This window comes from Canis lupus, chromosome 35 (assembly GCF_003254725.2).
Source record: "Canis lupus dingo isolate Sandy chromosome 35, ASM325472v2, whole genome shotgun sequence".
NCBI classification, from domain to species: domain Eukaryota; kingdom Metazoa; phylum Chordata; class Mammalia; order Carnivora; family Canidae; genus Canis; species Canis lupus.
In genome coordinates this window covers 24,095,480-24,117,013 of record NC_064277.1, presented here as the reverse complement: position 1 = coordinate 24,117,013, position 21,534 = coordinate 24,095,480, and the positions used below count along the sequence as shown (strand labels likewise).

Genomic DNA, 21,534 nt, shown 5'->3' with positions numbered 1-21,534 from the left:
AAAAGTATTATTGAAAGAATTAAACCGACTCAGTTATTAACATTAAAATAAAAGCCTTTTGTAGCGGGTTACATTGGAGCATTTAAAAACCTCCCGCTAGACAGAGGGCTTGTATGCAAATGAAGGATGCTGACTCTGATTTTCCATTGGTAATTGAATGTAGCCAATGGGAGACCGGCAAACAGCCTACCTCCCGTTAGTATAAATTCTTCTCTCGCTCTCAGCCTAGCTCTAGATCGCTCGTATTTTTCTCGGAACGTGTTTCCTTACTCTTAGGTTTGCCATGTCGGGACGCGGGAAGCAGGGCGGCAAGGCTCGCGCCAAGGCCAAGACGCGCTCGTCGCGCGCCGGGCTCCAGTTCCCGGTGGGCCGCGTCCACCGCCTGCTCCGCAAGGGCAACTACGCGGAGCGGGTCGGGGCGGGCGCGCCGGTGTACCTGGCGGCCGTGCTGGAGTACCTGACGGCCGAGATCCTGGAGCTGGCGGGCAACGCGGCCCGCGACAACAAGAAGACGCGCATCATCCCGCGCCACCTGCAGCTGGCCATCCGCAACGACGAGGAGCTCAACAAGCTGCTGGGCCGCGTGACCATCGCGCAGGGCGGCGTCCTGCCCAACATCCAGGCCGTGCTGCTGCCCAAGAAGACCGAGAGCCACCACAAGGCCAAGGGGAAGTAAAACTTTTTTCCCCCAGACGGGCTTTTTCCTAACCAAGAAAGAGTTAACAACCTAAAAAGGCTCTTTTAAGAGCCACCCACACTTTCCATGAAAAGAGCTGGTTCGCTTTTAAGTATTATCTTTGAAAATCGAAGGTGAACTGTCAACAGTTCCCCTCAGAAACCTTTAGTTCCCGAAAAAAAGCCCATGACGTTCGTTTCGAGGGAGAAGCGACACACAGGAATTTAGTGGCTAACCGTACTGACCGTGTTTAGCCATGCTAGCTAGGTGGGCTAGTTTCCAAGTCCAGCAGAAAAGGTATTTGCTCTATTCGACAGAAGTTTGAAATGAAAGTTATTCGCAAGCATCATAGCTCCCGTTTTATAAAACACTAATAAAAAGCGGAATCTCCATTTGGACATTTGTAGTTTTAAGATGTTGGGAACCCAAGTTCTCTAGGTCTATAGGTCTAAAGTTGGATGGGAACGTTGCACATAACAAGTCCCAGACCCTTGATAATTCGCGCTTGTAAATAAGGGGCATTTTCCCAACTCCACAATATTTGTGCCACACCCAAGAAAATAATTTCATTTTAGATGCAGCCCATTTGTATTTTGCCCTAAGCACCTGCAAATTACCTTAATGTCTTCTTTTTAAAAAAAAATCATTGGAAATTACTATATTGCTTTGCACGACTACCTTACATTTCAAAATAACCTGAAGCTCTCTATGCATGCAAGATTTTTGTACTCGGTGGATAGAAGAAGGGGAAACGGTAAATAAATGACGTCAGAATAGCTAGAGTGAGGGGCAGGGTTTAGGATCTCTTCACCAACCCGAAAGCAAGTCTTAATCCGGGCACCCGGCACGGAGCTGGACCAATCGGGGAGGGCGCGGGTACTTTTGAATGTTTTGGGGCCCAATAGTTGTCGGCCTGGCTGTATAAAAGAAGGAGGGCTATTCGGTTTTCACCGGTTTTTGGGAAGGCTCTTTTTCCGCTCTCGAAATGGCTCGCACGAAGCAGACGGCGCGCAAGTCGACGGGCGGCAAGGCCCCGCGCAAGCAGCTGGCCACCAAGGCGGCCCGCAAGAGCGCGCCGGCCACCGGCGGCGTCAAGAAGCCGCACCGCTACCGGCCCGGCACGGTGGCCCTGCGCGAGATCCGGCGCTACCAGAAGTCCACGGAGCTGCTGATCCGCAAGCTGCCGTTCCAGCGCCTGGTGCGCGAGATCGCGCAGGACTTCAAGACCGACCTGCGCTTCCAGAGCTCGGCCGTCATGGCGCTGCAGGAGGCGTGCGAGGCCTACCTGGTGGGGCTCTTCGAGGACACCAACCTCTGCGCCATCCACGCCAAGCGCGTCACCATCATGCCCAAGGACATCCAGCTGGCGCGCCGCATCCGCGGGGAGAGGGCGTAAGTGTTTGGTCAAGGAGCGCCAACTTGAAACCCAAAGGCTCTTTTCAGAGCCACCCACTTAACTCAACAGAAGTGCTGTGATACCTAATTAACCAGGACCGCACTAAGTGTATTAGGAACCAGCGCTTACCTGGTCGTTGGCATCCCCCCCCCGCTGAAGGATCATTTATTGTCCACAACGAAAAGGGCAAAAAGCATTTACGATTTTTTGAAGTAAATGAATGCTAAACACCAGTATGGTACGTGGGCTGTCCACTTAAGAGGTTTGGATCTTCCTAGGATCTTTTTAAAACCGTACATTCTAGAATACAGCCTCTAAGAACTTCTTTGCTCATTGGTGTCCATGAGGTCTGGAAAGTGCTCAGATTCTGAATCCAAGTTTGAAATTATAACATATTTACATATTTTTAGTATTTATCAGATAACGACTCCTCACCTCAGTAAGTTTTACGTTTTTATTTTCTGGTTAGCCTGAAGTGGTCTCATGACTGGTAAGGCTCCAACTTCTTGCATATTTATTTATAGCCACCTACCCATTCGTAAGTGTTGATCAGTTGATGAAGCATAATTGTATCAAGTCCCTGTATTTAATACATTATTTGTGGCCCTGCTACAGGTTGGTTGTATGGCTTTATTTCTTTTTTTTCTTTTTTTTTTTTTAATATTTATTTATTTATTTATTTATTTATTTATTTATTTATGATAGTCACAGAGAGAGAGAGAGAGGCAGAGACACAGGCAGAGGGAGAAGCAGGCTCCATGCACCGGGAGCCCGATGTGGGATTCGATCCTGGGTCTCCAGGATCGCGCCCTGGGCCAAAGGCAGGCGCCAAACCGCTGCGCCACCCAGGGATCCCTATTGTATGGCTTTATTTCTTACAGGGCCATGCTACATTATTTTTTCATGGTTCTCAGCTGTAGTTTCCATTCAGGTTTAGGAGTTGTAACCCAATTTTCTTTTATTTGCTCTTTTTTGGAGTTGGGGATTCAGTATTGGAAGGAAGATGACCCACCTAAGAACAGTGGCTGAGTGTTGAAAAAAATAACTTCTTTTGAAATTTAATTTCCATATTTCACCTTATTGTTTTGGAAAACAATTATTTTCAAAATTGCCTTACGAAAGTACAGAATGCTGTAGAATATGACAGACCCCAAATTCCAAAGGTTTTGCTTGTTTGGCTCTCTACACCTTAGCTCTTAAACACCTCAAAGTTTGGGGCCTGTCTGAGATGTCAGTTGATGCACCATATTAAATCGTGGACAACTCAACAAGAAACACAAAACACAGAAGATTAAACTTGAATTATGTAGTTTCCTTGGATTTATTTACATTCCATGATTCTAATAAAGCAACTTTTCCTTTACAACATACTTGCATTTAAAAAAATAAGATTGGACATTTCTGTGTGTTTGTGTGTGTCACTGTGTTATATTTTTGACATTCCATTTTTCCAGACTCTTGTACATGGAACCCTGGCACAGACCCCTGCGACCCCTATAAAGGGTCTGTCAGAGACTCCAGGGACCTTGGCTTGAAGTAGGGTGACTGCTCTCCAGCTCTGGGTACCAGCTGAAGTCCAATTCTCTAGGATTTTCTTATATCTGTGCTGGCTCTTACGTACCTTGTTTGGCTTTTTCCCCTAATATTTTCTGTATCTGTTAGGAAAAGGGTATTTTAGGTACAGGCCCTGAGAGAATAGCTTTAAAAAAGTAAAAGTACTCATTGGTGTCTGAGGGTCTGAGGGTTAGATGGCTTGGGGACAGTGGCTCAGAAGGGCTGTTCCTCACCCCACACCTGCCACCCCTTTCCCAGCCAAGGGTCAAGAATCAAGGCTTTACATCTTCATTTACTTGAGCCCCTCAACAGAATAAATGCCCAGTGTCTAGGAAGGTAAATTTAGCACCCTCTTAGAATTTATAACTTTGTTCTCCAGGAGTACTCTGGAAGATGGCAGCACAGAGCAGCATTTAGATGGTAGATTGCCAGCATTCAAATCCCAGTTGTACGAGTTACTGTGCCCTTCTACCCACAGTGATTTCTCCATCAGAAAAATGGGAATACTACCTACCTCAGAACTGTTATTGCAATAACATGAGTTGATTTTTGGACACATAGCATTGTATGAATACTATCAATTTCTCTGAGCTATTATTTTCCCCCCTAAAAAAAAAATCTAAGATTTTTTAAATTAAAATACAAATGCAAAATTTAGCTTCTAAATTTCCTTTTCATTTGGCATGACATTGTCACTCAGTTTGGAAATAAAACTTCAGCAGGAATTGTAAAATCAAAGAATGGAAGAAATTCGCATTTGCGAAAAAAAATTTACTGAACTGGAGGTTTTTCTAACATTTTAATATCATTGCATTAAACATTTATTACTTTTTATTAGCAGAGTGGCTAAGGTAACGCTGGAGGAAAAAAAAGGAGTGTTTAATGTACAAACTGTATCTTTGAAATAGCTGTTGCAAGGTCCTCAGTCACATAGGATTTTTCTCTCCCAGGCACCATAGAGTGATATTACAACACAGGCTGAAGTTTGCAGCTAATGCTGTTGGTGTTTAGAACCACGTTTGGTTTGTTACAGACTTTAAGAAGAGAGGAGGAAACCAAAATCAGGGTGCATTTTTCAGAGTGAAAAATTCAGCAGTAACCCTTCCAGTCATCCCAAGAGAAGTGACTTACTAAGCGATGAGTGTTTTAGGGAGACTTAACAGTGGGAAGTCAGTTGAGAGACTGAACTGCATTCCAGCAGTGGCTTCAGAGCAGCCAGAAAGCTGACATGGTCAATGCTCCCTTGGTCAGGGCACGGGAGTATTTTCAGACAACCATATTTGACATGTCATGTATGAAAAACAAAACAGTCTGTCAATTAATAGGTGAATGGATAAAGGGGCACCTAGGTGGCCCAGTGGTTGAGCATCTGCCTTTGGCTCAGGCAGTGATCCAGGGGTCCTGGGATCAAGTCCCACATTAGGCTCCCTAGAGGGAGCCTGTTTCTCCCTCTGCTTATGTCTCTCTCATGAATAAATAAAATCTTTTGAAAAAAATAAAGAAAATGTGGTATATAGAATTGATCCTTGAACAATCAGGTTTTAAACTGGCTGAGCCCACTTATTTGCATAGTTTTTTCCAATAAATACGACATGCTGCTGTAAACGTTTCTTCCTTATGATTCTTTCGGTAACATTTTCTTTTCTCTGGTTTACTTTATGTAAGAATGCAGCATAGAATACATATATAAACTATGTTAATAGACTTTATTAGGGTAAGGCTTCTATTCAACTATGGTTTTGGTAGTTTAGGGTCCGTCAAAAGTTATATTCGGATTTTCAAGTGTGCAGGGGTCAGCGCCCGAACCCCTGCATAATTCAAGGGTCAATTGTATATACAGGGGAATATTAGCATAAAAAGAGGATGAAATCTTGCTATTCATATGGATGGACTGACAGGGCATATGCTAAATGAAATAAGGTAGAGAAAGTCAAATGCCATATGATTTAACTTACGTGTGGAATCTAAAAAAACATAACGAAGAGACAAATAAAGAGAACAAATTGGTAGTTGTGGGGGTGGGGGGTAAGAGGCGAAATAGGTGAAGGTGATTAAAAGGTACAAACTTCCAGTTATCCGACAAATAAGTCACAAGGATGCAAAGTATAGCATAGGGAATATAATCATAATGATTTTGGTAACAGGTGGCAAAAACACTTATCATGATGAGCATTTCATAATGTATATAACCTCAATTTACTGCCGCACACCTAAAACTAGCATAATGTATGTCAGCTATACTTCAATTGAAGACAAAACTAAAAAACCCAGAATTCATCAACGTCTTGTACTTTATTACATGGTGTTATTTAAGACCAACGTTCACTATTATATACGTATCTGTGTTGTCTGTATTGTTGGGAGTTAAAGAAGAGTGACTTTTCTGGTTTTAGACTCTCCTGCGTCTGTTTCCTAAAAATAATCTGTTCTAACAGCCCTTATGTCCGAGGCCTATTTTGGGGTGCCATACTCTGCTCCCCTTCCTACCAAAGTGGCCCATTTTGCGGCGGCAGGTCTTATCTTGGGGTGGCCTCTGGGGGTACCCTTCCCAGCTAACAATTACTCCGATGGAGACGAGGACGTGCAGGACTGTTGGACACGGGAAGCCCCTAATCGCATTCCGCTGAGTAAGGAGGGGAGGCTGCAGAAGCGAACAGCCCTGGGCTGCGGAACCCGCCGAGCTCGGCGGCGAGCGCCCGGCTCCGTCTCTCACGGGACGGTCCCGGGAGCGCGGCCCGAGGGGGCGGAGCCCGAGGAGGGGCCGAAGCCCCGCTTCCCGCCCGCGCCCTCAGTTCTCAACGAGGTCCGACGCCTGCTTATAATTACTCCCGGCGGAGGCGCAGGCCCAGCGCCGGGAGGTCGTCGCACAGAGCGCTTGTGCCATGTCTGGTCGCGGCAAGGGCGGGAAGGGGCTGGGCAAGGGCGGCGCCAAGCGCCACCGCAAGGTGCTGCGCGACAACATCCAGGGCATCACCAAGCCCGCCATCCGGCGGCTGGCCCGGCGCGGCGGCGTCAAGCGCATCTCGGGCCTCATCTACGAGGAGACCCGCGGGGTGCTCAAGGTGTTCCTGGAGAACGTGATCCGGGACGCCGTCACCTACACGGAGCACGCCAAGCGCAAGACGGTCACGGCCATGGACGTGGTCTACGCGCTCAAGCGCCAGGGCCGCACCCTCTACGGCTTCGGGGGTTAAGAATTTCATCCTTTACTTACTACTCAAAGGCCCTTTTTAGGGCCGCCCACATTTTCTTAAACCGGGCTGTACGCGTATTGTTTCGGGGCTTTTGTTGGGAGCCAAGTGTTAAGTTTTTCCGATTACTGGTTAAGAGCTTCTAAGTACAAGTCTGAGCGCGACGGGCCGCTGGGTGCCCGCCCAACCAATCCGGTAGCCACCTAGTGCGTGGCCGGGTTTCGCGCCAGTCGGGACCGGCCCTGGCTTGGGGCGGCCAATGGGGAGCCGGCTAGAGGCGCCTGGGCCGGGCGGGAAACGGCCGGACCGGAGCCGCCCACTTACTCCGGGAAGCGGTCACGCCTGCCCTTGTCCGGAAGGAACAGAACCACAACCCGTGCTGTGGCAGGAGGTGGTATTCCAGTCGCCCCTGAGCTCCTTCGTCTGGGGACGTTCGGTAAATGCAAGGTTGCGGGAGGATGCCCGTCCCACCTCACAGGAAGTTCACATGAGGATCCATTGGTTGCCAGAGAGAAGCTACGTGTTTGTTCCCAGCGTGTTTGCCACCCAGCGACGTCAGGACAGGAGCAGTCCTTGGCCGCCACCGCTCCGCTTGGAGTCCGCCTGTGAGGCCAAGTGTCCTCCCCGCTCTGCAGCCGGTAGCCTTAGATTTTGAGGTATCCCGGCATTTTTAGTCTCCGGCCCCGGGCACCCACAAGTCCTTGGCTAAGCAGGATCTGGGAGTTCCCACTTAGGAGATCCGGTCTCCCGACTGCTCGAGTTCCTAAGGCCTCTGGTAGGTGGCAACACGAGGGCTCCAGGGAAGGGCTCCCTCTGGGACTGGCTCAGACTGTCCTGCACCTTCCCCTTCGACCCTTTGCCAGGTCTTCTCTCTCTTCTGCCTCCTGTAAATGGTTTTTAATGAACCCCTCAGACATCGTCAAAAAGTGTTTTGAAGTATGCCCTCAAATTGATAAACCAGACAACTGAATAGTCAGCATCTTTGATTTAATGCATCAGAAATATATTGATGGCTGCTATGGAAATAAGGTAGTCCGCTAACCCTTACCTCTGGCAGGAAGATACTGAGTAGGCTGTTGGAAAAGATTCTTGAGGTCGGGTTTAGAGAAAAATGTGGAAATTGCCAACATATAAATAGTAAGACTGGATAAGGTCAATAAGAATTTAAACACTTTTTATTGCAGTATATCGTAATAGTAAATGAGTAGAAATGTCAATTGTCAGTGGAAGGAAGCTGGGTAAGTATTACCTATATCCAGGCAATGGTGTCTTAGCTCAGGCTGCTATAACAAACATGCCATAGACTGGCGTTAAGTAACAAACTGCTTTCTCAACCGTTCTGGATGCTGGAAGTCCAAGATCAAGGTGCCGGCAGGACGGACAGGACACTTTCAGACAAGATTTGTGGTCTGGTGAGAACCCAGTTCCTGTTTCATAGACTTGTCCTGCCGTGCTCTCACATGGCAGAGGGAAAAGAGCACATGGCAGAGGGAAAGGCCAGAGAGCTTGCTGAAGTGTTATTTATAAAGGGCAGAAATTCCATTCCTGAATGTTGCATGCTCATGATCTAATCACTACCCAAGGGCCCAACCTCTTCCCCACCCCTTTTTTTTGGAAAGATTTTGCTTATTCATGGGAGACTGAGGCAGAGACCTAGAGGGAGCAGCAGGCTCCCTGCTGGGAGCCTGATGAGGGACTCAATCCCAGGACCCGGGGATCACAACCTGAGCAAAGGGAGACGCTCAACCACTGAGCCACCCAGGTGCCCCAGGGCTCAACCTCCTGATACCATCATACGGGGTATCAAAATGTCAACATGGATTTATGAGGGATATGCACAGTCCCTAACAAATTGAATGCTATACAGCCCTACTTTTAGTAGGGAATAGAGAAACTATTCCAGTATGTGCTCTAGAGTACCTATGGCTCATTTCTTGGGCCCCTTCTCTTTTCTTGGTCTCACTATTGATGTGTCCTATGTTCTGTGAAATAGTTCACACTCCACAGGAAAACTCTACGGCCTAGCTCTAAGTGTCAGGTCTGCTGGTGGTGACACTAAAGCCTATGATGTGTCTGCTTCTGTATATTTCTCAAACTCCAATGGCTGTTTTTAGGAGGGAGGCTTTAATCACCTCTCAACTTTTATCAGTTTCCTTACATCCACTTCTAGCTTCATAATGAAGCTTGCCACGTGTCCACCTGCATATTTGACATATCTACTTGAATATCTAACGGACATCTCAAACTTGCCTTGTCCAAATTAAGTATCTTAACACCTAAACATGAAATCTGTTCTTCCTCCAGTATTCTGCACCTCAATAAATGGAACTCCATTCTTCCAGGGGCTTAGGTGAGAAACCTTGAAGTTCTGTTTGAGCTTTTTCTCTTATAACTTTAGTCCAATCCAGTCAGCTCCATGTTACAAATGAATCAGAGCACCTTTCAAATACATCTTATGCTGCTACTCCTGGACAAGCCACAAAAACCTTTTGTCCAGACGACCATGACTCCTAACTAGTCTTTCTATTTCCACTTTATAGCCAGTTTTTTCCTCAACCCAGCAATAGGAGTGATTATTTCAAAAGATGTCATGTCCACCCTCAGAACATTCCAGTGGTTTTCCATCTTCATAATAAAAACCAGTGTCTTTATCCCAGTCTACAAGGAAGGTAGCCAGTAATTCCATTTTGCCCGAGTTTGAGGGGTTTCTGGGGATGTGAGACTTTCAGTGCTAAAACTTAGAAAGTCCCAGGCAAACAGGAGGCTGGCTAAAGCCTAATGGCTTTACATGATCTGGGCTCTGGCCACCCTCTGATCTCATTTGCTATTGCATTTCTTTGTCTTCACTGACCTTTTTGCTATTCGTGGAACAGACCAAGCATGTTCCAGTCTCAGAGCCTTTGTACTTACTTTTCTGTCTTCATAGAAGTCACTTATCCTGGTATAGGGGAGAAGGATTTGACTTCTATCCTCTTGGTTTTTGGTGGGCTTAAGAATTAAATTGACATAAAACAGGTTAACAGGAGAAAAACATACGATTCATTTATATAGTCACATATATAGTCATTGGATACACCAATGTGTTTTCCATGACAAAGGCGCCCTTGTAAGGAAAAGGCCCAAAGAAGTAGTTAAGGCTTGAACAGTTATATACTGAGTTGGATGAAGAGTAGTTAACTGTGAAAACATGACAAGGCAAGGGGGCTTGGACTAGGGTATTGAATTGTGGCAAAGTAACAGGAAGATAAGTGTTAGTTTACAAGGTTTGTTTGTACTGATTTCTCCTGGCACCAACTCCTCATTCAAGGTTAAAAAAAAAAATGTTACTTTCCTTCTCATATAAAGATGACATCTTCCATATGGGGAATTATTCTACTGCTTTCAGGAAGAAAAAGGAGAGGTCAGAGTCCCTTCTGGTACCTGTTGTTTTTCAAGGGCCTTTAATCTTTATGTCAGTTTTCTTTGTGGCATATTCTGCCACCTGCCACTGGAGGGCTGCAGACTTCATTTCATTCAGACCTCTGCTCAAACACTCTCTTATGAAAGAGAACTTTCCTGACCATCCTGTGTAAAATAATAGCCCTTCCTGCTCATTCTTTAAAATAGCCTATGCATCCCCCCCCCCATATCGATATGTTTGTTTGTTGTTCTGTCTCCCCCAACTGGAATATAATTGATTCTTTGAGAGCAGGGCCTTTGTTTTGTCCCTGAAGTGTTCCTAGCACCCAGAATAGCACTGACAGCTAATAGGTTATCTATGAAGGTTTATTGTGTGGGGGAAAAGAGAAATAAATAGTTTTCCTTCTACTCTTTTAAAATCTTGACTGAGACTTCCCTATAATAAAAAGACAGATTAACAGGAGAAAACCAAATTTAACTATGTGTGTATTACAGGAACCCCACAAAGATAGGAGGTTCAAAAAAGTGAGCATAAAAGGAAGCTTTTATATCTGTTAGGCAAAGAAAGAATACATTTCTAAAGAATGAAAAGACAAAGAGCTTGGGCTAGAAGTAGTAAATGGTAAAGAAGTAATAAGGTTTGTTCATATACCTTCTCAGCCCTGAATTTCTCATCTCTGGTGATAAGGATGTTTCTCTTCCTCCTGGTGAAGGAGGCTATCTTTCACATAAAAGATTTATCTTCTGCTTTCAGGGAAAAAAAAAAGAAGTGTGTGTGGGGAGGGCGGGATGTGGGGTGGAGGGGGTGTCAGGGTGATTTTCCTGCTTCTGAAGCTTAAACTCCTGGAGTTTAACGTGTTTAATATGCCAAGGTGGCATATTAAGGGACAATATGTCCTGAACCCCATTAGTTGAATGAATACATGCATGAATTTTCTATACAAGACCCTAGGCCCACCCACCAGAGTTCTGCCACAATTGATTATCTACTGTTCCTTGACTTATCACTGCCTGAATGTATGGCAGTTTTTCCTCTAGATCTGAGGAATGATGCAGAGTGGCAAGTCAGGGAGCATTATCTTTATTCTGAACAAGGCCTTCATGAGTGCTAGGATTGAGGAAGGCTCAGAGATTTTCTCCCAGGGCAGCAAGCATGTCTCAAATGGGTATGGTACTATCTACAAGGCCATGAATAAAGAAACCAGGCCGACCATAATAGAAGCTAATCATATTTGTTGTAGCAACTACCTCTCCCCTCCTACAGAGAAAATTTGTATCCTAACACCTCTCTACATATACTCTGGATCCAGAACAGGGAATTGTTAGTGGTTTGCTTACAGATGTACCCCAAGGCCTACAAGAATATCTTGCACTTTACATGAGGTCAGTAATATCTCTTGAAGGAACACCAGCTAAGGAGAACATAACATGGCCACTTTCTCAACCAGGCCCTTTTGCTCCTCTGGCCATCCAGAATACAGCTCTGACTTCTCCCCATTGTCAATTTACATTAAGCCAGACTAGGTACTTTTCTCATTCCCCAAGAAATCTTGGAGGACAGTTATCAGGTGGAAAGGGGGACCCAAAAATCTAGGCAGACATCGGCTGAAGCTGACATACTGAGCCTGCAGTCAGCCTGCGGGCTCTGTCAGACTCACTGTATTTTACTGAGACAGTTTATAGACCATAAAACTCATCTACGTTAAGTGTACAATTCATTTTAGTACATTTATTGTACAACCACCCCCACAATCTAATTTAGAACATTTCCATCTCCCTAACTTCCCTTTCTCCGAGAAGGAAAAGTATGACTGATACACGGGCTGTCCTGACAATGAAAAAGGCATTTATGCGCCATAAACCTGATGTTACTTTCCCCCTGAAATCAGTGCCTTGGGTTTTTTGGCAGCCTGAATCTGGTTTCTCTCCTGCCCACTTCCAGACTGTTTTTTCGAGACAAATCATTGTATGTAGCGGAAACTTCAGTACCGTTCTCAGGACCTGATTGGGGGCCACTGGTAGGCCTCTGAGTCTATCTCTGAGTCTATCTCATAATCCGAAGAATGATACATTTTAAAAATCCCTAAAGGAGGGCTTTGGGATTTCTGGCCAGCCTTCCTTCCCATTCCCGTCTGGCTCGCCTGGGGGGGCGGGGGGAGGGGTATAAGTGTAGATCACCTATTCTGATTGGTCGACAAGCACGGATAGGCCTTGCTGATTGGACAGTGTTCCTCTTTGTTCCTAGAAATCACTCAAGTTCCTCAGGCTCTTGGATTCTTTCCCACTTTAGAATTTAGAATTCCCTCGTGCTCGCGCGCAGTGAATGGGGACCCAAGACAAAAATACTGCTCAGCTACGGGAGAGCCTTGGGTGGAGGGGTCTACAGGGCCGAGTTTTACCTTTAATTTTTTATTTATGATAGGCACAGTGAGAGAGAGAGAGAGAGGCAGAGACATAGGGAGAGGGAGAAGCAGGGTCCATGCACCGGGAGCCCGACGTGGAAGATTCGATCCCGGGTCTCCAGGATCGCGCCCTGGGCCAAAGGCAGGCGCTAAACCGCTGCGCCACCCAGGGATCCCGAGTTTTACCTTTAAAAACCCTGCAATCCTCCCAGATTCAGTGGAGGATTTTACTACGGCGGAGGTTTATCAAGACAGCCCTTTTTTTGAACAGTTGGGTGGCCCTGAAAAGGGCCTTTGGTTGCCAACTAGGATTTCCTGGAGCTGAACTCACAACTCAGCCGCCGAAGCCGTAGAGGGTGCGGCCCTGGCGCTTGAGCGCGTAGACCACGTCCATGGCCGTGACCGTCTTGCGCTTGGCGTGCTCCGTGTAGGTGACGGCGTCCCGGATCACGTTCTCCAGGAACACCTTGAGCACCCCGCGGGTCTCCTCGTAGATGAGGCCCGAGATGCGCTTGACGCCGCCGCGCCGGGCCAGCCGCCGGATGGCGGGCTTGGTGATGCCCTGGATGTTGTCGCGCAGCACCTTGCGGTGGCGCTTGGCGCCGCCCTTGCCCAGCCCCTTCCCGCCCTTGCCGCGACCAGACATAGCTCTCTGAGAAGCAAACGAACAGCAAGTGGGAATTCAAGCCAGAGCGGGTCTTTTTATAACGATGACCCCAGCCCCACCCCTGCAGCTGTAGAGACGGAAAGTGCGCAGGCGGGAAATGTGACGCCAGCAGTCCCCTCCCTTAAGCCCTCCTCCAAGCCCGGGGAACTCGGGGCGGGCGGGGGTCAGAACCCGGCTTAACCATTGGTCTTCACTTTAGCTGAACTGCATTGTTCCAATGAAGGAGCTTGTAGTAAACTCGTAGGATTCCAAGTGTTTTAAGTAGAATACTTAACGCTAAAGGTTTGTTTCGCAGCGATTTCAGTAATGGCAAAAATACTAAGACCAGAGAAATACAACTTGAGCTTATAGTTCATGACAAACCATGTTTTTTAGACATTTTTACACGGCCTATGAAACTCTACTATTCCTGTTCGTTTCATAACCCACGCTCAGGAGGCCATATTTGATGCTTTTAAAATGCCGGTTGTTTCGTGTCGCTCTTGAAACTTACTGGCTCATTCAGACCTAAGTGAACAGGTACTTTTCCACCTTTAAAAGACCAGTTTGGGGACGCCTGGGGGGCTCAGCGGTTGGGCGTCTGCCTTCGGTTCAGGGGGTGATCCGGAGTCCTGGGATCGAGTCCGGCATCGGGCTCCCCGTTGGGGGGGGGGGGCATATTCTCCTTCGGTCTACCTCATAAGTGGATAGAATGCATTTTCTTAAAAAGGGCCAGTTTTATTCCCATGTATTTAGACTAATGTAGACCTCTGTAAACCCATACCCTTTGTTAGAAGTACACGGATCAACAGAACGGTTGTCTCAGTTTTTTACAGCCAATTTACTTGAAAACGTGGTGGCTCTGAAAAGAGCCTTTGGGTTTCAAGTTGGCGCTCCTTGACCAAACACTTACGCCCTCTCCCCGCGGATGCGGCGCGCCAGCTGGATGTCCTTGGGCATGATGGTGACGCGCTTGGCGTGGATGGCGCAGAGGTTGGTGTCCTCGAAGAGCCCCACCAGGTAGGCCTCGCACGCCTCCTGCAGCGCCATGACGGCCGAGCTCTGGAAGCGCAGGTCGGTCTTGAAGTCCTGCGCGATCTCGCGCACCAGGCGCTGGAACGGCAGCTTGCGGATCAGCAGCTCCGTGGACTTCTGGTAGCGCCGGATCTCGCGCAGGGCCACCGTGCCGGGCCGGTAGCGGTGCGGCTTCTTGACGCCGCCGGTGGCCGGCGCGCTCTTGCGGGCCGCCTTGGTGGCCAGCTGCTTGCGCGGGGCCTTGCCGCCCGTCGACTTGCGCGCCGTCTGCTTCGTGCGAGCCATAACGAAGTGAACAATAAGGACAAGAATGTTCAAAGCACTGACACGAATACCTCGCTTTGGCTACTTGCTTATATTTATAGTACATAAAGTGTAGTGATTGGACGATAAAAACATGACGATATTATGTTACAAGCCCTGATTGGTCTATCTTTTAACTTTCCAACAATAGCGCAGTTTCATTGGCTACCACGTAATCCTCATCTTTTCAAGCTTTTTGTTCCTTCCACATCTGATTTTCAGTCTGAGCGCAGTGACTTGAAGGTTTTCAAAAAAGTAGTCATTGACTTTGTTCATATTGTACTCCAAAACTCTATAGTTCTTCATTTCTTGGGGAGAAATTTGAGAAATATTGCCCCCCAATAATGTACTCTTTATACTCCCTGCTCAATAGCACGATATCGGATTACAAACTTCTGAAACCTTTTTCAAAAATGGCACCCCTTTACAATGCTTAAATGAAGGAGCTCCTTTGAAGACCATCTCAACCATAGTTAAATTATACTGGCGTTTACAGAAATATTTCCAGTAATCAGGCACCAGTTTGTTAAATGTTAAAAAAAAAAAAAAAGTTAATCATGTCTTCCAAACTTGGAGCTTTCTGCAACTCATATTTTAAGCTTAGAGTACATTTTGTCAGGTGTAAAATATCAATGACTCAATTCTCCAGTACCAACCTCTCGAGCCTTGCGGAGCAGGCGTGTACGCGGTCAATCACCTGGATTCTGAGCCACAAGAAGGGCCAACTTCTCACCGCCCAGACCTAATTTTATAGTCCTTAAAATGTTTTTCAAAATTAAAAACATCAAATATAACCCTTTTGTAGCAAGAGTAGGTAGACCAGATTCTACCTTTTCGTTGGTTGAGTGTATACCGATCAGCCTTTAAGAGATTCAGCCGTCCTTAAATTTAGGTGGAACGTTCGTATTTTATGTGAAGCCCATCTAACCCAATGGTTTACACAGGAGGCCGGAACCTTAGAAATTCCTGAATCCTGTATTTCCTTTTAAAAAGCTACGTTTAATTAGAGTCCTCGGTTATTAGAGTAAGAAAGTTTTGACTTCTGAATGATGTTCACCTACGCAACCTTACCGTCTTGGAGGACTGGATGTATGTCATGCTGTATGCATTTACATATAACATTACACTTGTTATTATCATTGTCCTTCAAACGTCTATCTCCGATTGTTCTCTCCCAAAGTGGTAGTAATTCACGTGTTGTGAAAACAGCAGGAAAATGGGAAGCAATTGACTGTGGTGGCGAAGGTGTTAGCGGGAAGTCGGCCGCAAGCGGGTGACAAGATTGTCGGGCGTGTGACACTCCGGGAAACTCGCGGCGCTAAGGCCGCGCGGACTCGTTTGAGAACCTGAGGCTCGCAGCGCTGAGAGCGACCGCACCGACCCCGCCTGGCCGCAAGCGGCTGCGCAGAGCCCGGGGACAGGGCCAGTCTCCTCCGCGCCGCGAGACGCGTTTTCTCATGTGTCCGGTTTCCCCGTTTAGTCACCGGAGTGTTGCCGGTGCCTGAAATGCTTCCGAAAGCCCAAGGCAACTAGAGGACGATTGTCCTAGAAAGTCGGGGGGGGGGGGGCGCCAGGACAGCGGCTCTCCCAGCCCCTCACGGCGTGGGGGAGGGGCGCGTGGAGTCCAGCCCGCCCTCCTCTGCCCTCCTGGCAGCTCCGCCGCTGAAGAACCGCACGGCGACACGCAACGGCGAGGACTCAGCCCCTGCTGTGGCTGCGCTGGGAGGCCGCGGAGGGCACCAGGAGGCCGTGAGGCGCACCGCCCCGTGAAAGCGAGTCGTTCTCCGCCCCCAGGGATGTTTCCGTGCGCGCTGCGTTTTCCACACGTGCCGCCCGCGCGTGAAGGACGGCGTCAGCGAGCTCCGGCGTTCGCCCGGCCGCGCCTGTGAGGGTCGGTCAGAGCTATGGACCCCGCGCCCGCGTCCTGGGCGTCGCCGGGAAGGGTGGCGGCGTTGATGGGGGCTGATCCCAGCCCCGCGGACAAGGCCGCGCCTCCTCCACGCCGCCCCGGCTCGCTCGCGCGCACACACACACACACACACACACTCACACACACACACACACACACGGCCCGCTTTCCTGTCCCCCTCCCGCGCCGCCCCACATCCGACCTTTCCCGTTCACCGCGGGCTGGAAACGCACGGCCCTGACGACGCCTCCCTCACAGGCCGCTGTCCCCCCCGGCCCCCGGGGAGAAGGCCTGCTGTAGAGAGCGGGGTGGCCCCGCCGCCGCTCCCGCGCTCCGAGCCCGAGCCCATCCCGCCCGGATCTGCGGTCGGAACAAGGCAGTCGGCGATCGCGGGGAGCTGCCGCCCAGGCCCTTCAGGTGCGGCGCCCGGGGCGGCGACGCAGGGGGCGGCAGGGGGCGCTCGGGGGCGAGGGGCGGGCGCCTGAGAGCACCAATCACAGCACGGCCCCGCCCTATAAATACGCCGCTCGGGGGCCTCCGGCGTCTTTCTGCTCCGTCAGGTTCTGGCAGTCGCCTCTCCTCGCGCTCCTTTCGCCATGTCTGAGACCGCGCCGCCCGCTCCCGCCGCTTCCACTCCCCCTGAGAAGCCTGCGGCCGGCAAGAAGGCCAAGAGGCCGGCCAAGTCCGCGGCCGCTGCCAAGAAGAAGTCTACGGGCCCTTCCGTGTCGGAGCTGATCGTCCAGGCCGTGTCGTCGTCCAAGGAGCGCAGCGGCGTGTCCCTGGCCGCGCTCAAGAAGGCGCTGGCGGCCGCCGGCTACGACGTGGAGAAGAACAACAGCCGCATCAAGCTGGGCCTCAAGAGCCTGGTGAGCAAGGGGACCCTGGTGCAGACCAAGGGCACCGGCGCCTCGGGCTCCTTCAAGCTCAACAAGAAGGCGGCCTCCGGGGAGGCCAAGGCCAACCCCGCAAAGGTAACGAAGGCCAAGGTTGCGGGCGCTTCAAAGAAACCCAAGAAGGTTACGGCGGCTGTCAAAAAGGCGGTCAAGACCCCGAAAAAGGCCAAGAAGCCGGCTGTGACCAAGAAGGCTTCCAAGAGCCCCAAGAAGCCCAAGGTGGTGAAGGCGAAGAAGGTCGCCAAGAGCCCCGCCAAAGCCAAGGCCGTGAAGCCCAAGGCGGCCAAGGCCAAAGTGACCAAGCCCAAGGCGGCTGCCAAGCCCAAGAAGGCGGCACCCAAGAAGAAGTAAGCGTTGCAGTTGGAACTTGACTTCCAATAACCCAACGGCTCTTTTAAGAGCCACCAACATACTTCAGGGAAAGAGCTTTGATATCCAGGGTGTTCTGGCTCTGGCGTCAGTTTCTGCCCCCTTGCGACAGCTGTGCTCGGTCCACCCGCCCCACTCCCTGGCCACCGTCCCTTCGGTATCTAAGGAAACTCCATGGTGTCTTGGGTCCTAGGCCGAGTGCGCGTTCGGGGACTTGGGAACCCCCGACCTGGTTACGTTCCTGCCAGGTTTTGTCGGAGTCCAGAACCTTTATGGGAGGACTTGGACACCCCCGCCTACCCCATAGGTCCCACACCCCAGGCTAGTTCGCCATCAGCGCTAATCCGTTAACCTTGACCGAAGCCTCCTCCCAGCCTCAGCTGGAAGCCTGGGCCCGGTGCACACCTGGCCACTAGGATTCTCTTGGGCGGGGGTTGGGTTCGAGGCCATGGACCTGGTGTTCCCGGGCGCCCCGAGTGTGGCCTGTTTGGCCACACCCACAAACGCGGCGCTCCAGCTGGATGTCCTTGGCCTTAATGAGGACGCGCCTGGCTTGGATGGCGCGCAGGTTGGTGTCCTTGAGCCCTATCAGGCAGGCCTGAGTTCCTTGGGCTGCGCTCTGGCAGCTGCAGGTCGGTTTTGCTGGTGCGGCGCCTCCGCGTGGGTCGAGTCGCAGGCTGCCTGCAAGTTTCTGGCGGTGGTGATGACAAAGGAGTTTGGCTGCAATGAAGTTAAGAGCCGAAGCCCAAAAGCCCTTAACCGGGCTTCTCTGCATATAACGGAACAAAGCTGCCCTGATTGGATATTGAAAGACCACTGTGCCTAACGAGTGTATTTCATCGGGTGCAGGGGTTTCCATTCTGGAAACTGGCACTATTAAGTAGGGAAGAACACTTTTACAGAAGTGTCCTTCTAGGTTTTTGAAATGTAATTCTGGGATACAGATTCTAATGTCTTTTCACCTTCGAGGAGAAAATGTGGCAAGCCAGTGGTACTACTTAACATCGCTCAATTGGTTGTAAGGCCTTACTTTTACATATGGTCCTACTTGGTTGGAAGGCCTTATTTTTACATCATGGTCTTACAAATTCTTTGTTCTATTTTAAAAATGGATCTTTTTTCCATTGTCTTGCTGGCCTCCTATCCCATAACATCTGCCAGATAGGCACTTAACATCTCTACTTCCTCTCCCTTAAACTGGTTTTCATGCTATGAACTCAGTCCTTTATGACCACCTATCCTATACAAGCATCATTGTCCATTTTAGTTTTTGGTTAGGGTTATTTACAAAACAGTGACTTCATACACCCTGAATCTTTTCTCTTGAAACCTTTTGAAAATCTGTTCAAGTCCAATCTTTTTCATGTCCTTCACCTGCAGTAACAAATTATTCACACATTTCCTACTGATAACCGTTGACATTGTTTCCATTTATTATTGCTGACCAGGATGCAAGAGTTCCACACTGAAATTGCTAGATTAGAGTGTATTTTATATTTCAATTGGTGCTGACATATTCTGGAAATAGTTTCCCCTCATCCATTTCAACCACCAAGGTGTGGTCTCAATTTCTGCCAGTGTAAAAGGATATAAAATTATTTCACATTGTCCCTTTGATTGGCATCATCATGGCCACTAATACATCCTTTCTTTAGGTTTATTGGTCATTTGATTATGCCCTTCAGAGAATGCAGGCTTTATACTTTTGCTCATTTTTTTCATCAGGCAGTTTTTCTTGTCCCATTGTGTTGGGTTGTATATATATATATATATACACATACACATACATATACATATGAGAATGAACTACTTGTCGCCTGTATTTCAGACAGTTTTCTGATTTTGGCATTTTTTTACTAGATTTTGTTTATGCTGTGTTTTCCAGTTATAAGTATTATATAAAGTGAGATCTATATAAAGTCCCAAATATTAAATGTTAGAAACTTTTCTTTTAAAGCTTCTAGATTTCCATTCTTGGTTAAGAAGCTGAACCCAATGCCTCCATTATTCATTCAGCAGCCTAGGTTTTCTTCTAAAAAATGTTGCTTCCTAAAAAATTTTTAGTCTCTAATTTTATGCACTTTTAGAAACCAAGTTTATATTCGCCCAGATGGCCAGTTGTCCTAACACAATTTATTAAATAATCCATCCATTTCTCCCACTGAAGTATGTCCTCTGTTATTAAAGTCTTAAATAATAGGATCTATTTCTGTGTCCTTTTCTATTGATCTCTCCATATAAGTCATATACCTTTATTAATTTGTATGCCTGTTTCTACTGTGAACTGGAAGACTCCTTTAGGTCTTACTGCTAGGAAGAAGGAAAGGTATTGATATGTTGTATCCAGTGAACTTATCAAATTTCTATAATTCCACTTGTTACTTTTTAAAATAGAGCCCCTTGAGTTTTTCCTAGTCATTAGCAAACTAACTTTATTGCTTCATCTTCCTCAATGTGAACATAAAGCATTTTGTTTCCTTTTTGTATGTATTTGCTGAGACTTTCCAAAGTAAATACTTTAGCAGGAATCTCTTTTTAGTTCTTGGTTTTAATTAAGCTATGGTTTGTCCTTTAGGATATCTGTTAATTTTTGGTATCTCCATAATTTTAAATACTTTCAAATTTTCTTTTATTTTCAGAAAATTTTTCAGCTTTTAGATTTTAATATATTGATATGATCATATGATCTTCTATAAAACTCAATGTGGCTGAAAGAATGAACTAGAAAAAGACGTTTTTCTAAGCCAATCATCTTAAGAGAACCAGGTGTGCTGTGGTATTGCTGGAAGAGAGTGAGTCAGAAATTGAATCCATGAGATTACCAAGTAGATGAGGGTGTTAGCGACTGGGTCCAAACGCTGCAGATTGACGGAATGGAGTACAGACCTGAGAGTAGCCTCTTGGGTAGGTAGTATGGAGGTGACTGGTAGCTTTGAGAAGAATAGTTTTGGGGTAGATGGTGTTGAATTAAGGTGGAACTATACAATTGGGAATCATTGGTATATGGATGGCATTTAAAGCCATGAACCTGGGTGAGGTCACCCAGGGGATGACTCAGGTAAAAAAGAATATAAAGGGAGAAAGTATGGAGTCCTAAGGCTTGGAGCATCAGTCCTAAGGCTTGGAGCATCAGCATCAGGAGACCTAGTCCTGACTATTTATCATCAACTATTCTACCTCTTTGTGCTTCCACTTGCTGATGAAAAAGTTGCATTAGTGCAGTGTTTCTCATGGCCTGTCAGGGATAAATTAGAACATATTAGAGCGTGCCACATTGTAGAGGTATATATATGGCTTCCTGGAATTTAGGTTTGGGGCACTTCCATTGGTAGGTGTATGTATGTATGTATGTATGTATATTCTAGGTTAGGCATATCTTCTGGGTCATGAAGAAGAATGTATATCTTATTGGGGTCACAATCAAGTCTTAAAACCAGTGGTTAAGGTGCTCCCTTATGGTTTTTCACAATTCCAAGAATCTACTGTTTTGACATTCTAACCACAGAATTAGATCTAACATCTATATAAGACAATAGAGACTTGAAATCCAACTCATTGATTGTCCCAGAGATCTTCCAGAGACAAGTGGTTAAAAGATGACATACAAATTCTATTATTTAACTAATTGATTTGAGTGTCCTTACCTGTGGGGATTTTTGAAAGACAAGAGAGGCATAGGAGTTCTAGGATTTCCAGGACCAATTAAAGATCAGTGCTGGTCCTTTAAAGTACAGAGGACAAATAATGAGCTTTGCTCTGTA

The 21,534-nt window shown here is 47.6% G+C and overlaps 5 protein-coding genes across 5 annotated transcripts; 4 read left to right on the top strand and 1 right to left on the bottom strand.

Moving 5' to 3' along the window:
- The first annotated feature begins 217 nt into the window (after window positions 1–217).
- LOC112656781 (histone H2A type 1-E) lies at window positions 218–1,062 on the top strand. The gene has a single exon (XM_025442257.3). The coding sequence runs from the start codon at window positions 284–286 to the stop codon at window positions 674–676; it is 393 nt and encodes a 130-aa protein (XP_025298042.1). The 5' UTR covers window positions 218–283; the 3' UTR covers window positions 677–1,062.
- A 541-nt stretch (window positions 1,063–1,603) lies between these two features.
- On the top strand, window positions 1,604–2,143 carry LOC112656766 (histone H3.1). The gene has a single exon (XM_025442219.3). The coding sequence runs from the start codon at window positions 1,662–1,664 to the stop codon at window positions 2,070–2,072; it is 411 nt and encodes a 136-aa protein (XP_025298004.1). The 5' UTR covers window positions 1,604–1,661; the 3' UTR covers window positions 2,073–2,143.
- A 4,309-nt stretch (window positions 2,144–6,452) lies between these two features.
- On the top strand, window positions 6,453–6,872 carry LOC112656882 (histone H4). The gene has a single exon (XM_049105907.1). It carries the CDS (start codon window positions 6,509–6,511, stop codon window positions 6,818–6,820), a length of 312 nt encoding a protein of 103 aa, XP_048961864.1. The 5' UTR covers window positions 6,453–6,508; the 3' UTR covers window positions 6,821–6,872.
- Window positions 6,873–13,636: 6,764 nt separating this feature from the next.
- On the bottom strand, window positions 13,637–14,668 carry LOC118353423 (histone H3.1). Its single transcript, XM_049105897.1, has one exon. It carries the CDS (start codon window positions 14,582–14,584, stop codon window positions 14,174–14,176), a length of 411 nt encoding a protein of 136 aa, XP_048961854.1. The 5' UTR covers window positions 14,585–14,668; the 3' UTR covers window positions 13,637–14,173.
- Window positions 14,669–17,036: 2,368 nt separating this feature from the next.
- H1-1 (H1.1 linker histone, cluster member) lies at window positions 17,037–20,376 on the top strand. The gene has a single exon (XM_025442197.3). The coding sequence runs from the start codon at window positions 17,108–17,110 to the stop codon at window positions 17,753–17,755; it is 648 nt and encodes a 215-aa protein (XP_025297982.1). The 5' UTR covers window positions 17,037–17,107; the 3' UTR covers window positions 17,756–20,376.
- Window positions 20,377–21,534: the final 1,158 nt, after the last annotated feature.

What these genes read in the sequence shown, in the direction of transcription:
- H1-1 (XM_025442197.3), top strand. Translation starts at nt 17,108, where the DNA reads ATGTCTGAGACCGCGCCGCCCGCTCCCGCCGCTTCCACTCCCCCTGAG.
- LOC112656882 (XM_049105907.1), top strand. Translation starts at nt 6,509, where the DNA reads ATGTCTGGTCGCGGCAAGGGCGGGAAGGGGCTGGGCAAGGGCGGCGCC.
- LOC112656781 (XM_025442257.3), top strand. Translation starts at nt 284, where the DNA reads ATGTCGGGACGCGGGAAGCAGGGCGGCAAGGCTCGCGCCAAGGCCAAG.
- LOC118353423 (XM_049105897.1), bottom strand. Translation starts at nt 14,584, where the DNA reads ATGGCTCGCACGAAGCAGACGGCGCGCAAGTCGACGGGCGGCAAGGCC.
- LOC112656766 (XM_025442219.3), top strand. Translation starts at nt 1,662, where the DNA reads ATGGCTCGCACGAAGCAGACGGCGCGCAAGTCGACGGGCGGCAAGGCC.